The following is a 14,938-nucleotide window of genomic DNA, read 5'->3' as shown; positions in this document are numbered from 1 at the left end:
TCTCCAATTCAAGTAGCTCAGTGTAATCATGTAAAGAATTCAGAGCAGAATGTTAAATACTCGGAAAATCCTGTATTATCACCAAGTTTTAGCAAATTACCCCAAAATGGGTGGATGGGAGGGGAATAAAACCACATTTAAAGCCAAAGCAGACAGTTAAGGAAACTGCTGCCAGCTGTGCACCTTTCATTCTCACAACATGGGAATTTAAATGCAAGTAATTATTGAAAACTGTTCATGCCACTGAAAAGCCTCCAAAATTCACTTGTTCCCATGAAGAGCAATCACAAGTGCTGCTAGGCAGGAACCCAAGGGGAGCAGGGCAGCTCAGCCCTGCAGCCAAGGGAAACCACCCAGGGGAAGATAAAAGGAAAAAAGCTGCATGGAAATAGAGGAGAAGGGGCATTTCAGACAGGTCAGTGGAAACCCAAGCAGTTCCAGGAGTTTCATTAAAAATCCCCTGGCTCAGGTACACGGAGGCACTTCTCCTCCAGGTTAGCACTGATCCACATTAAAGCAGCACCTCCCTTGATCCATTGCAGTTATTCACCCCCACGTCCACTGGGAACCCTCCTGGACATAAACATGGAAATAAACTGGAAATGTGAAATAAACCAGCGGAGTGCAGACCCAAACAAACACGCCTTTGATACGGAATAAACATTCTCCTTCATAAAGCTTCTTCCTTGAGGATTATCATTTACAAGAAATAATTGAAAATTGTTGAAAAACGATGTTAAACTAGTTAAAACACACATTGACAAACACAGGGTTTTCTCAGAAGGGATTTCACACTGATTGTGGAGAGGGAAAGCCAAGGCACAACTGAAATAGGACATTCCTCAGCACACTGTGAGAGCTCAGTACAGCATGGCCTGATTCTCATCTCACCAGGGCCACATTACACCTTCCCAGAGCCCACAAGAAATCCAGTGTCATCTTCACATCCTCATTTCCTGCACAGCAGCCTCAGCTTGGTTTAACATGGAATAACATGAAACAGGCCTGGTCTCTACAAGAATTCCCTGTTTCTGTTGCATTCCTTTTCTCCCACTGTTTCCAGGTTCAGGGTGACATTGGGGAGAATTGCAACCCAGTGAAGGGTCCAGGAAAGGACTAATTTACAGAAACCATGGTAATAAGGAGATTTAACTTTTAGTGGGGATTGCTGAGACAAAACCCCTGGGTCCCCTCCCCAAACCTTCAGTGACCAGGAAAGAAAACTCTGAATAAATCAGAAGTCCAAGAGCCATTGGGGCAAGTCACTGCAAGAATGTCCCTGACACATCTTTAAGCACCTGGAAGTTGCTTTAGTATCCATATAACAACTTTTTACAGTTTTATTAGTTATCCATTAGTATCCATTAAACAACTTTTTAGAGTTTTATTGATGTTAATATGGAAGCTGAACAGAGAATAAAGCCTTTTTCTGGTGTTTCTGGAATTGCTACAGGGTTACTTCACACTGCAACAGAAAAACGGCAGGCAAAGTATCTGAAATTATTCTGGTGATGAAAAAATGCAGACAGATTAATCCCACAGCCTTGTCATTTACATTACTCATTATTCCACTTTAAGGAACAGAAGCAAAACTGTACAGTCAAATATTTACTGCAGCCTTTATGCTGCAATCTCTTCCTACAGCAGAAGGGCTGTAAATTTGGGCTGGAAAAGATTGGGAATTAAAGAAAGCAGAAGTGAGGCCTGTGGGCAAAAATAGGAAGCAGATTATAAACAGCCCGTGGTGGGTCAAAGGTTATTTGTAGATCAGTTACCACAGGGGCTAAAAAAACCCCTGAGCCCAAACCCATCAACATGACACTTCCCACAGCTCAGACTTAATATTTAGTCTTCTCTGTAGTAAAAAATTACACCTAATGAAACAAAAATATAACACCCGAAAAACGAGAGCTTCTGTGAGCTTTAACACCACTTGCAAAACTTTTACAGAAGCCCCAAGGCCAATGTCCAAGCTCCCATGTAGGAAGTTAAGCAGCACAAACAGGGGCAGGCACCTGCCCCAAACTCTCCATTTTTCAGGGCTTTTTGTTTTCCCTCCCCCCACACCCACAAAATGTTTTTCTCCATCACAAAAAAACCCAAACAAACACATTTCATATTTAAAATATAAATTTCAATTTATAAAGACACAATATACTTCAGAGCTGCTGTAATTCAAACTCAGAAGAGCACTTTTGCCCCTCAGCAACTTTACCATCAGCAGAATTCATTTCTAAAAGCAAACACTGATTTGTTCTAGACCCATTCTGGGAGATATTCTGGAGGCAAGAGGAAAGGCATGGTATGTGTAGGTTTGTAGGATGCTGATAAGATCCACACTATCCCAGCACTCCCTCCCAGCTGTCACCTTTCCAGGCCTCCACACCTCAAAATCCAACAGGATCCTCGAGTCCACCAGGACCAGAGCAGTAATCTGAGTTTCCCTTCTCAGCAGGATGAGCGAACTCGCAATTGTCTCATCCTCCCCTTCCTTTTTAACTCACACAGTGTTACTATTTACCACCCAGAGATTTGTGTTATCACAGCACCGTCTCGCAGGAACCTCGGGGAGGAGAATGGAGCCATCCCACAGAAACTGAGAGCTTTTTAAATATCATTACAGCCACGCTCTCCCCCAGCGCATATCCAGCCTGCACACCTACACAAGTCTGAGCGCTCCGTGACGCTCCAAATCCCTGACACGCTGCTAGAAAACAGCCCAGCTCCATTTGCACGGAGCTGCCTCCCTGCTGAACCCGGCACAAAAACGAAAGCACTGCCCAAAGGCTGGAGGGCACCTGCAGGACAGAGCCCGAGGCTCTTTGGGGCAAATGGCAAAGGGAGCGGGGCTTGCCAAGGCCCCCAATCTCCTGGGCAGGGTTTGGGGTGCAGGGACAGGGTTACACAACCCCAAAGAACACCGGCACACGGATCCAGGTGGGGAAGGGTTAAGCAGAGCCTGCACGGTGCGGGTCACAGCAGACCCCGATCCCATCAGAGGCTGCTTTGGTTTAGCTTTTCTTTATTTACCCGATGCCACTCGAGCCCCACCGGGTGACACAAAATGTATTATCCCGTCGTAATGTCAGAATTTAAAATTAGATTCGCTCTCCATAAATACACTTCAGCCAGGCTCAGTGGCTCCGTCCAGCCATGACGATTATTTTATGTAACATCTTTCACAGCCCAAGACCTAAAAACTGCACTAAAAACCAGCAGCTGCCTTGGCTGGCTGAGGATTTCTCTTCCGTTTATCTGAGGAGAATTCGGGCTAAAAAGGAAAGAGTTTCGCAAGATCAAACAGCGAAGCAGCGAGAGAAAAAGCCAATTACATAAAGTCCAAATGTACTTACGGTCTCCTTATTGGGAAGCAACTCCTTTCGGATTCTGAAGAAGTTCTTGCCGTACTGCCTCAACCCCTTAATAAACCGTTTCTGTGATAAAAGATAACAAAACCAGCGTGTTAGCAGCAGCAGCAGCAAAAATAAAAAAATGTTTAAAAAAAAATATTAAAAAAATCCCCCAAACGGCGGCGGTGAATCGGCACCGGGAGCCCGGGGAAGCGAACGCACCTACAGGGCTGCGAACGGGGGAAAGGGCTCGGGAAAGACACCGAAATCCCCAGCCGCATTCCCTCCTTCCGCCGCCAAGTTCGGCGCCCGGAGCTCCGCCGGAGCCGGGGCCGCTCGGAGCCGCTCGGAGCTCCGCCGGAGCCGGGGCCGGGCAGCGCGGGCAGAGCGCGGCGCGGGGCTCGGGGCAGGTGCCGCAGGGGTTAAAGGCTCGCAGCCCCCGCGTTCCTCGGCGGGGCTCGCTCGGGCCGGGGCCGGCGGCGGGGCCGGGCGCGGAGCGGAGCCGAGCCCCGGAGCAGCCGCGCAGGGCCGGGCGGAGGCGGCGGCGCCCAGCGTGTGATGGCGGCGGGGCTGGGCGGGCGGCTCCGCGGGGCGCGCCGCAAAAGGCGGCCTGGATCGCCGGCCCCCCTCAGCCCCGGGCCCGGCACCGCCGCCGCCTCCTCCGCCCGCCGGGCTCGGCCCCGACACCGCCCCCGGCAGCCGCGGCAGCCGCCCGGCCCCGGCCCCGGCAGCTGCAGCGCCGAGCGGCCGCGGCACCGCTCCCTGCTCGTCCTCTCTCCTTCCTGCTCGTCCTCTCTCCTTCCTTCTCCCTCCCGCTCGTCCTCGTCCTCTCCCGGCCCCTTCCCCGGTCCAGCCGCGGCCGGGGGGCTCCAGCCCTGCCCGCGGCCTCTCCCGGCCCCAGCACATCCCCACAGGAGCCAGCAGCGATGTAAGGCTGGACAAAGTGCCTCTCTCTGTTCTAGAGAAGGATTTCTTCCTTCCCCTGTAAACACCGAAATAAAAAGGCTTTTTCCTTTCCTATCAACACCGTACGTGGGTATAAACAACAAGCAAACAGCAAATTTCTGCCTGCAAAACCGACAGGGGATGGTGAGTATGTGGGCCCTACTATTCCAGGGAAAGGAGGGAAATGCGAATTCATAATTCCCTAAAAAGAAACTAGCAAAAAAATAAAAGGCCTTTTCCTTTGATATAAACACTGTGTATGGCTATAAACAACAAGTAAATAACACATTCTGTCTGCAAAAAAGATAATGGATGCTGAGTACATGGGCCCTGCTATTCCAGGGAAGGGAGGGAGAGGAGATTTTAAAATCCCCTAGAGAGAAACATGCCTCAAGTTGGGTTAATGTATTTTGGATCACATCTTTTTGCAAACATCTGCTGGAAGGAGGTGGGCAGGGATCAGAGGCTTCCATGAAGGCATGAGGACTCCCAAAAAGGTGAATTCTCTGCTCAAACGGAGCTCTCAGCTCCCAGCCCAGGAAAGAGCCTCTCTGCAGCCTCCAGGATCCCGCAGGTTTGCTCGCACGGGGATCTATCCTCACCTAACCCTGACCCTCAGAACCAGCACGACTGCAGAGTTCGCCAGGAACGTGCCCGGGGCCACGGAGACGGGAATTAAGCAGCGCTTGTAAAGGCTTGGAGATTACAGTGTGAGATTTACTCATCCCCACCTGCTCCTTCCCGACAGCCCACACCGCACCCCGCAGTGAAGCGTTCAGGGGTGCCCGAGCTCCCAAACACGGGAGGTTTTACTGCCTGCCCCCAGACACAGGCACAAGTCGCCCAGGTACCTGCAGAGCAGGATGCCGAGTGCCACAGCTGGTCCCCAGTGCACTCACACTCCCGTTTTTACCAGGTGAAGCTTCCCAAGGAATTCTCATTAATGCTGGGCTGGGTGGCTGGGTCACTCCCCTGGCACCACAAGCCTCTGGCTGGTGCTCTGGGCAAGAGAGGGTGGCAGCAGCAGTGACAAACTCAGCCCAACACCACTCCCAGCATCCCAGGGAGCAGTGCAATTCCTGTCTGCAGGAATTCAACAGCTAAATGGGGAAACATGGAAAGGCAGGCACTGCTTACAATGAGAACACCCAATTCCTATTCCTTATTTTGCCTGAGACTTACTAATGGTGCACTTGAATTCTTAGGCAACCATTGAGTTATTTTTTAAGATTCCTTTTAACCAAACCATGTCATATTTGGGTTGTGTTGTGATTCAGCTCTATTAATAAAACCTGTGACAAACTGTTTTCCTTTGACCCCATGGGATGCCAGAAGTCCCTGCTGGAAATGCAAGCCTAGCATGGAGCCCATCAGAATAACACAATTCAGGGACCCTGAAATGCTGCTCCAAATTTCCACGTAGGAATGGAGTCAATCCTTTTGGCCAATTCTGCTGTTAATCACCTTTATTGAGTACAGAACTATCCCTGGGCCACTGAGAGATACCCAGCTCTAAAGGAGCTTTGTGCCCCTTGGAAAGGCAAGGGAGAGACGCTTCTTAATATACAAATAACAACAAAGCACACAAAAAATAATTTCAGAAACTCAGAAAATCTAGAGCTTATAAATACTTTTTAAAAAACCATTTTCAGATTTTTCTTCCTATTCTAGACTTCCATTAATTCAGGCATCATGGCCCATTCTCCCTGCAGCAAGAATAGGACTTTTCTCCAAGTCAAGCCCAACACAGACCTCAAAATGGCTTTAAACAAAACAGAACAAAATAGCTGCACACCAGCTCAGAGGTGACCTGTTGCTCCCACAGAGCAGAGTGCCTGACACTGACTGAATTTGCTGTGCCCTGCACAGATGACGTGCACCAGTGCTGCAGGAGATGCTGCACTGCTCACAGGAGGCATCCGAGAGCGACAGCTGCCACGCTAAAATAGCCTCAAACACAGGCTGAGCTCAGGCCCATGGATAAGTTTGGGTAAGAAGTGGAAATGGCTCTGAAGCACAATGGTTTCATTTTCACAAGTACATAATTTGGATTTTTAGGACAAACATTTCAATTTCAGCACTTCTGTTTAACTTTAAAAGATTGCTTATGACAGGATTCTGTCAGCATTATTGTTTGTGCCGCTCACTGAAGACAAACTGTGCCACAATTAACGAAGTGCTGTGGGTAATGAAGCAGCTTCAGGAAATCCCAGGGCCTGTGGGGCAGCCAGTGCTGACAGACACAGCTCAGTTTTATGGGGTGGTTTCCATGGCTATTGACCAGCCCCAGCACGAGGCCTCCTCCTGCCATTTGATAATTTGATGAAATGCATCAGATGCTGCAGCATCCTGCGTGTCACAGGAGCTATAAATAACCAGGGCAGAACAAGGAACAAGCGTGTTAATGTCTGCCTGCTGCTGCTTGCAGGTCCCTGTTTCACCCTGAGGAACAAACAGGACCCACAGAGCCTTGCAGGTCCCTGTTTCACCCCTCCTGACAGGACCCACAGAGCCGCTCTGTGCCTGGCAGAGCTCATCTGGCATCTTTGGCACGGGGCTGGCAGTGCCAGCCTGAGCTCCTGCGTCAGGGTTTCCATCGTGCCCAGATCACAGCCTGGCAGGAGGAGCTGCCTGCTGCAAACCCTGTGTGCTCCTCCACCCCAAAAACCCCAAAGAAAGCTGCTGCTGAAAGGGTGCACCAGTGACATCCACTGCAAAAACAACCACCAACATGCTCAGTCAACTCCCAGCTGAGGATTTCCACCTGATACCTTCAGAAAGGCAGCACAGCTCTGATGAACCTGCAGATTCATCAACGTGTCCCTTCTGACGTGGTGCTGCAATCCAGCTCAGAGCTCATTGTTTTCTCTAAGAAATTCCATGTGCTGCTTCATTCCCTCCCTATGATTTCCACCTGGTTAATGAGTGAAGAGCATTGTGTAATGCAAAACATTTACACACAGGGCCTCTCCTGATCTTTCTCAATCCAGGAAATGAGGATTTTATTTCTCAATCTTTCTAATAAAAAACAAAATCAAATCACCTCTTTAGACTATGTCCAAAAACAGTAAGTTCTCCTCTCAACCTTTTCCTTAATTCTAAGCAAATAAAATGGGAGATTTTGCTGTTATGAAAGCAGTAAGTTTAGTGCATGTCTGGAAAGGCCAGGCTGTCCAGGCAGATGCCAATGGAAGTTGTCACCACCCTCCATATTTAATATGCATTTTAAAGTTTCATAATAAATATGGCAGGAAAATTTATGATGTTTCCATCAAAAGCAGATAAACAGTAAATACATGAAAGGATCTTTACTTCTTGATCCTCACAAGCGGCAAAACTTCTGTTCAGCGTGCAGCACATTTAGAGATACTTGAAAATAAAATCATGTTTAAAATCATGTTTAAAATCCGGTTCTCTCACGCACAGACGCAGAAAACCAGAATGTTTTGGTGGCATTCATTAGATGCCAGCCTGCAGGACAAGGCAGGGATGCTCCCACTGGAAATGCACAGCCCTGTGCAGAGTGCAGCCCTGGTCACCCGCACGTGACACCAACCCCACGCTCCCCAGGCCATCTGCCCAGGAGATCAAGTGTCCTCTCTAAACAAACTGACAAGGAATACATCAGCTGAAAGCCTTCCAGGTGCCCAGCAATTTGCTCTCTCCCTCCCGACTGCATCGCTTTGTCCTGCTGAGAAACCATCCTGGAAAAGGAGAGCCTGGCCCCAGTGAGGGGGACTGAACCCAGAGCCCTGCGGGTTCCCACAGCAGCCACAGCCAGGCAGTAACAGCTCCCTCAGGGAATCCTGCACGATAATGACCCCCTTGCATGGAGCTGCTTTTGTTGGGAACAATGGAGCTCCCATGGTACCTCTGCCTGGCTGGAAATATTGGTATTAAGTGAGCGTGAGCACAGCTGTGTGTAAATGACACATATAAACAGATTAGATTTGTGTATTTATACTGGATGCAAACACATTAATAGCGCATTTGCATACCCAGTTGGCTAAATGAGATTGCATGCAGAGCAGGATTACTGGTTACAAACACATTTATTTAGGATTTTCAATAAAGTATTTATATTGCCATTCAGGAGGTCAGAGTGGATTCATCATCCTTTTTCTCCTCTTTGCCTCTCAGGCACACAGAAATGCTCTCGTCAACATGCTCTGCACGGATTGCCCAGCCCTCCTCACAGCCAGGCTGGGACAGGGCTCCAGGCAGTTCCTCCCAGTTACCTTATTCAAGGGGATGTTTCAGGGGTTCTCCTTGGGACCACAGCATGAACCACCCCTAAATGCCAGTTCACAAACTCCCCTTCCCCTGCTCTGTTAATGCCAGGGATCAGTGCAGGAGTCTGCATGAAAGGCAACGCGATATTGAAGGTGACACAAGAGCTCTCAGACATCTCCAGAGCTGCAGGAGAATTCAGCTCTTCCTTCACCCCGGGCCTGGAGCTGTCAGGGTGTTGCTAACCTTTTGTGCTGACCCCAGCTGTATTTTCCCATCAGGATTTTAACCAGAGCTATTTTTACAAAGAGAAAGATTACAGGTTCACCCCAAGCACCAGGCAAAGCTTTGATTCCCACTCTGTGCTGTACCTGTGTCTGGGGGAGGCCCGATGGGAAAGAGAAAACAAAACAGCAGAAAAACAAAATAAAATAAATGAATTTTAAAAAATCAATTCTTTCTAAACGAGAAGCCTTTCTGTTTGCCCTAATTGCACCCTGATTATCAGCTCTGGGATCAAATGCTCCCAAGCCCTCAGCCCCAGGCCCCTCCTGTTAAAAGCCCCACCATAAATCATCCCCAATAAATCATCCCTGGTGCTGGGAGGCACCAGGCCAGGTTGCCAGGCAACCTGAGCAGGAGGGATGCAGGGATGGATGCAGGGATGGATGGACACAGGGAGGGATGCAGGGATGGATGGATCCATGGATGGATGGATGGATGGATGGATGCAGGGATCGATCCATGGATGGATGGAAGGACACAGGGATGGATGCAGGGAGGGATGGACACAGGGAGGGATGGACGGATGGACGGATGGATGGATGGATGGATGCACAGACAGACACATGGACGGGAGCTGCCAACAAACAGCCAAGGGGCTGCACCAGCAGACTGTCCCTGTGGCTCCCCAGCCCTGCTCAGGCACGGCTGTAAAACCCAGCTCCAAAGGCTCCTGTGAGGAACACCTGCCCCTGCTCCATTGCTGACTGCTGTGGGCTGTGGGAGGCAGAGATCCCACAGAGATCCCTCAGAGCACCCAGACAGATCCCACAGCGATCCCACAGCATGGCAGCAGCCATGTGATCCCCTACAGGAGATAAAATCGAAACCTGAGCCCAGCCCAGCCCAGGCAGAGCTGCAGCAGCAGCTGATGCTGGGACCAAACCCTGCCCTGGGCATTAAAGCAGCAGCAGCTGCAGCAGGAGAAATGAAACCTGACTTTGCTTTCCTGCAGCCCTGGAAGGGCTGTTGTTAAACAGCCTCCACTGTGGCAGAACAGCTCCTGCATTACTGCAGGCATTCCAGCCCTGCTGAGCTCACTAATGGTCCCACACTTCAGCGGGGATGAAGAGGAGGCAGAGATGAAGCCCCTCTCGTTTAAGGCTGCTCAGTTTGCAGTTTCCTCTTCTCTGCCCCTTCCCAAACCAAGGCACAGAGAGGTGAGGGCAGGAGGACCCTCCAAAGGCAGCAACAAGTCCTGGGCCTGCCCAAAAAGAGCTTTTAGTTTATGCAACATCCTCTGTCTCCTGCAATCAACAGCTCAGTGCTGCTAACAGAGCTGAAGTGATTTGAGTGTGTTTTTTACATAAATCATTCTTTAAAGGTGCCTTTTAAGAGTTAAACAGGACAAAGGTCTGGCACATTTGTGACCCAGAAAAGCAAAACAATGTGCTGCTGAAAGAGACAACAGAAAGCTTTTGATTATACTCCAGATTGCCTTTTCAACAATGAGATTCATTTCTGGCTGTTATTTTAAGCTGCTGTTAAAATGCTGGTATACAAAAAGCCTTCTTGTACCTCAAAACCAAAGAGCAAGTGAACAGAAAGAGCTGGACATGTTCCCTTTCAAGGACTACCTGAAATATCCTGTGTCATCCTTCGAGGCTCACACAGCATTTCCAGTGAAGTTCCCTACTACAGAAATGTTCTTCCCTTGGGACTCCAACCATTATTGTCAATTATTCTGGAGACAGTTTCTGCAGTCAAACAGGGATTTTTATGCAAATGGCAGAAGGAAACAAATAAAAGCACTTCAAGAGCCCCCAGACTTTGGAGCAACAAACAAATCCAAGAATAATGAGAGAAAATGGGATTGTCCCTCTCAGAGGCAGGGGTATTTCTGAAGTGCCTTCCCAGGTAAATCATTAACAGAGGAGCTGAGACTGCAGCCATGCCCAGGGTGGAATTCAGGCACTCGGATACAAATTCCAGGGTTTGACCCTTGCCAAAATGACACCAGGTTTCCGCACACTGGAAACTCCCTAAATTCCTCTCAGAGCAAGCCTGGCTGCAGTGCAGTGCAGAGACACCTGAGCGTGCAAAGCTCCATGAAAGAAACACTGGGGATGGCAAAGTCAAATTCCAGCTGAGGGACACATCCTCAGTGAGGGGGAGAATGGGGCCAGCAGGGAAAAAGGGACCACAAACAAGAGAGGAAATGATTAAAGAATTGAAAATGAAGGACAGAAACGCAGCTGTAACAAAGGTGAAGGCTGCAAAGGAAACCTTGAAGGAGGATGTTGTGAGGGGCAGGGGGAGGGTACTGAGGCTGTGCAATTGCCTCCCCAGACACGTAGAACTGGACAGTACCTCCCATAAGAGATAAATGAAATATGCACCCTAATAAAGCAGAGGTGCCCTCTCTGCCTTCCCCAATTTGTGGCAAATGGGATGTTTGATTTGAGGGCTGAAGTTATTCCAGAGCAGTGGAGGGGAATGTGCTGCTGGGCCATTTATCAGCTCCTCTAAATGCATAAGGCCTGGCTGATCAATCTGCCCACGGCCTAAAAGCCAAATAAATCTGAGGGATGCAGCCAGAGGGACAGCGGGGACACAGCAACAAAAGGCTGGGCAAAGCCAGGGTGGAACAGGCTGGGGGGAGCAGGGGAGGTGCTGTGAGAGCTGAAACACAACCACAAACCCTCACCACAAAACAGGCACAGCCACGAGGCACAAAGTGCAGAAACAACGCTGGGCAGAGCAGCAGATTTGAACTGCAGCCTCCTGGGCACAGAAAACACCTGTGGGACAGCATGGGGACAGCACAGGGACAGCACAGGGCATGGGGACAGCACAGGGACAGCACAGGGCATGGGGACAGCACAGGGACAGCACAGGGACAGCACAGGGACAGCACAGGGCATGGGGACAGCACAGGGACAGCACAGGGACAGCACAGGGCACAGGGACAGCACAGGGACAGCACAGGGACAGCACAGGGCACGGGGACAGCACAGGGCATGGGGACAGCACAGGGCATGGGGACAGCACAGGGACAGCACAGGGCACAGGGACAGCACAGGGACAGCACAGGGACAGCACAGGGACAGCACAGGGCATGGGGACAGCACAGGGGGACAGCACAGGGCATGGGGACAGCACAGGGACAGCACAGGGCACAGGGACAGCACAGGGACAGCACAGGGACAGCACAGGGACAGCACAGGGGGACAGCACAGGGACAGCACAGGGACAGCACAGGGTACGGGGACAGCACAGGGTACAGGGACAGCACAGGGTACAAGGACAGCACGGGGACAGCACAGGGTACAGGGACAGCACAGGGACAGCACAGGGTACGGGGACAGCACAGGGTACAGGGACAGCACAGGGTACAGGGACAGCACGGGGACAGCACAGGGTACAGGGACAGCACAGGGCAGCTCCCCACGAGCAGACAGGAGCTGGTGCTCCAGGAGCTGCTCTGGGCCAGCCACAGCTCAGGGTGAGGCTCCTCCATGGCCAGGAATGGACCCCAAACTCCTCCCAGGGGCATTTGCACCCCAAATCTGCGTTTCCTTGCAGCCCACAGGGAACCCCTCTCGCTGGGCTCACAAAGGAAGGCTCTGCAGCCCCAGCAGAACTCACAGGCTCCTGGGACACCCCGAGCTGGAATCCCACAGCAGCACTGATCCCACTCTGATCCCTGCCCAGGACACCCCACAATCCCTCCCTGAGCCTCGGGCAGTGCCATTCCCCGGGAGCCCCCCAGTGCCCACCTCCCTCTGCCTTTCCCACTGCAGGGTGAGAGGCTTCCCCTGCATCCTCAGTGCTGCCCATCCATTCCATGGCACCATCAGCATCCTCACTGCTGCCCATCCATTCCATGGCACCATCAGCATCCTCACTGCTGCCCATCCATTCCATGGCACCATCAGCATCCTCACTGCTCCCAAATCCCTTCCATGGCACCATCAGCATCCTCACTGCTGCCCATCCATTCCATGGCACCATCAGCATCCTCACTGCTCCCAAATCCCTTCCATGGCACCATCAGCATCCTCACTGCTGCCCATCCATTCCGTGGCACCATCAGCATCCTCAGTGCTGCCCATCCATTCCGTGGCACCATCAGCATCCTCACTGCTCTCAAACCCCTTCCATGGCACCATCAGCATCCTCAGTGCTGCCCAACCCCTTCCATGGCACCATCAGCATCCTCACTACTGCCCATCCATTCCGTGGCACCATCAGCATCCTCACTGCTCCCAAATCCCTTCCATGGCACCATCAGCATCCTCAGTGCTGCCCAGTCCCTTCCATGACACCATCAGCATCCTCAGTGCTGCCCATCCATCCCATGGCACCATCAGCATCCTCAGTGCTGCCCATCCATCCCATGGCACCATCAGCATCCTCACTGCTCCCAAACCCCTTCCATGGCACCACCAGCTCTGCTGGCACTGCCACCCCTGTAACTCATTAGGGATCTGGGATGGATGCACCAAATGATGAATATTTAGTCCCCATTCATCCACTACAGAAGCAGCCTATTATCAAACAAGTGACACCTTTACAAACTCCAATTAAATAATGGCTCCCGTGGAGGATTCCCAGCCCCGACAGGATGGCAAGTGATTTAAGGAACACGAGCTGAGCAACTGGTGATGGATGTGGCTGAGCAGGGGCTCTGCTACAGCCTGCAATGAACAAATGATCATTTCTCAGCCTAATTGAACGTGGCCGCCCCGCTCGTGCACCGAGGAGACAAAGCTTGGTAATTTGCTTCATTAAAATGCATTTTTATGTCATCGGAAAGATTAAAAAAAAATTGGTTCTGTTGATAGGGGAGATTAGAAAAATAAAATTTATCATGCAAACAGCACTTGCAAATGAGGCGTATTTTGGCATTCATACTGCTTATGTTGTGCAAGAAAGATAAGCCCTGAGCACTAAAGCACACAGAACATCCACATTGTGACAGTAATCAACATTTCTTCAATAGGAATTATGTCACTACACCCATTTGAAGAGCATTTTGTCATTTGCTGCTGCAATGGCCACTGGGCCAGACTAAATAATTCCCAGCTAAGCTGGTGGGCAGAACACAGAGGATGCAGTGACATTCAGGAATTCTGGGGGTTTGGGGCTGTCAGCCTCTGTGTTCAAACCAAGAATCAAAGCCAAGACTCAGACAGAGACCCAAACTAGCAGGGAAAAAATTCAAAAATCAAATATCATCTTGTCAGGTTGCAGACAACGCTGTCATCTGTCTGCACTCGCTTTGTTTTAGGGGTTGGGGTTCCTCCCGTGTTTGTAAAGCAATCTTGTTAGGAACAGCAAACTGCCATGCAGACAGCAAACAACTCCTCCAAAATAAAACAGACATTTGCCACGTCAACTAATCCATTCCTGGGCTCTGTCAGTTTAATAAAGTGTAATTCCAACATAAGCAGTTGAAAAGGAGTCCAGGCTGATATATCCCCCCCGAGATGATCCCTGCACTCCCCGGCTGCTCCTCAGCATGCCATGACTCAGTTTCCCTCTGGAGCAGCACAGGACAGAGCCGGAGGGTAAATACAACCCCGACTGCGGATCTGGCCCCGAGCACATCAGATCTGGATAAAAGGTCAGGGGGCTGCAGGCTGGGGTGGGCCCAGGCAGGAGCTGGGGCTGTTCTGTGCCCGGGACAGGGCTCTGAGCCCATCACGGACACCAAACTGCCCCTGCTGCTGAGCAGCCACAGCTCCTGAGCCCTCTCTGTCTACCAAAGCACCCCTGTGCCCCGAGGGAGGACAAAGGCAGCCCCCACATCCCCCAGCAGCGGCTCCCACCTGGAAATGCACACCCAGGGATGATGGCGAGAGCCAGGGAGCTCCGTTTTAGAGATGCCCTTGAAAACGAGCTGGAAAATTCTGACAAGCAAGCTCTGTGGTGTTTGTTAATCCTGCAGGCAGCACATCCCTCCCCTTGGCAACGGGGAGCTCAGGGGCTGGGAGTGCAAACCCTGCTCTGGAAAATACACCAGGAGCTCCTGAGTGCAAACCCTGCTCTGGAACACACCAGGAGCTCCTGAGTGCAAACCCTGAGTGCAAACCCTGCTCTGGAAAATACACCAGAAACTCCTGAGCGCAAACCCTGCTCTGGAAAATACACCAGAAACTCCTGAGTGCAAACCCTGAGTGCAAACC

The 14,938-nt window shown here is 50.9% G+C and overlaps 1 protein-coding gene across 1 annotated transcript in view; it reads right to left on the bottom strand.

Moving 5' to 3' along the window:
- The window catches only part of RERE (arginine-glutamic acid dipeptide repeats), a 109,759-nt gene that overhangs the window by 35,455 nt on the left and 59,366 nt on the right, over positions 1 to 14,938 (bottom strand). Inside the window, exon 10 of the mRNA XM_058818554.1 lies at positions 3,354 to 3,434. Coding sequence (XP_058674537.1) covers positions 3,354 to 3,434 — 81 coding nt within the window. The remainder of the gene's footprint in view (positions 1 to 3,353; positions 3,435 to 14,938) is intronic.

The sequence above is a fragment of the Ammospiza caudacuta genome, chromosome 22 (assembly GCF_027887145.1).
Source record: "Ammospiza caudacuta isolate bAmmCau1 chromosome 22, bAmmCau1.pri, whole genome shotgun sequence".
Lineage (NCBI taxonomy): Eukaryota > Metazoa > Chordata > Aves > Passeriformes > Passerellidae > Ammospiza > Ammospiza caudacuta.
This window is presented reverse-complemented; position numbering and strand designations above follow the sequence as displayed.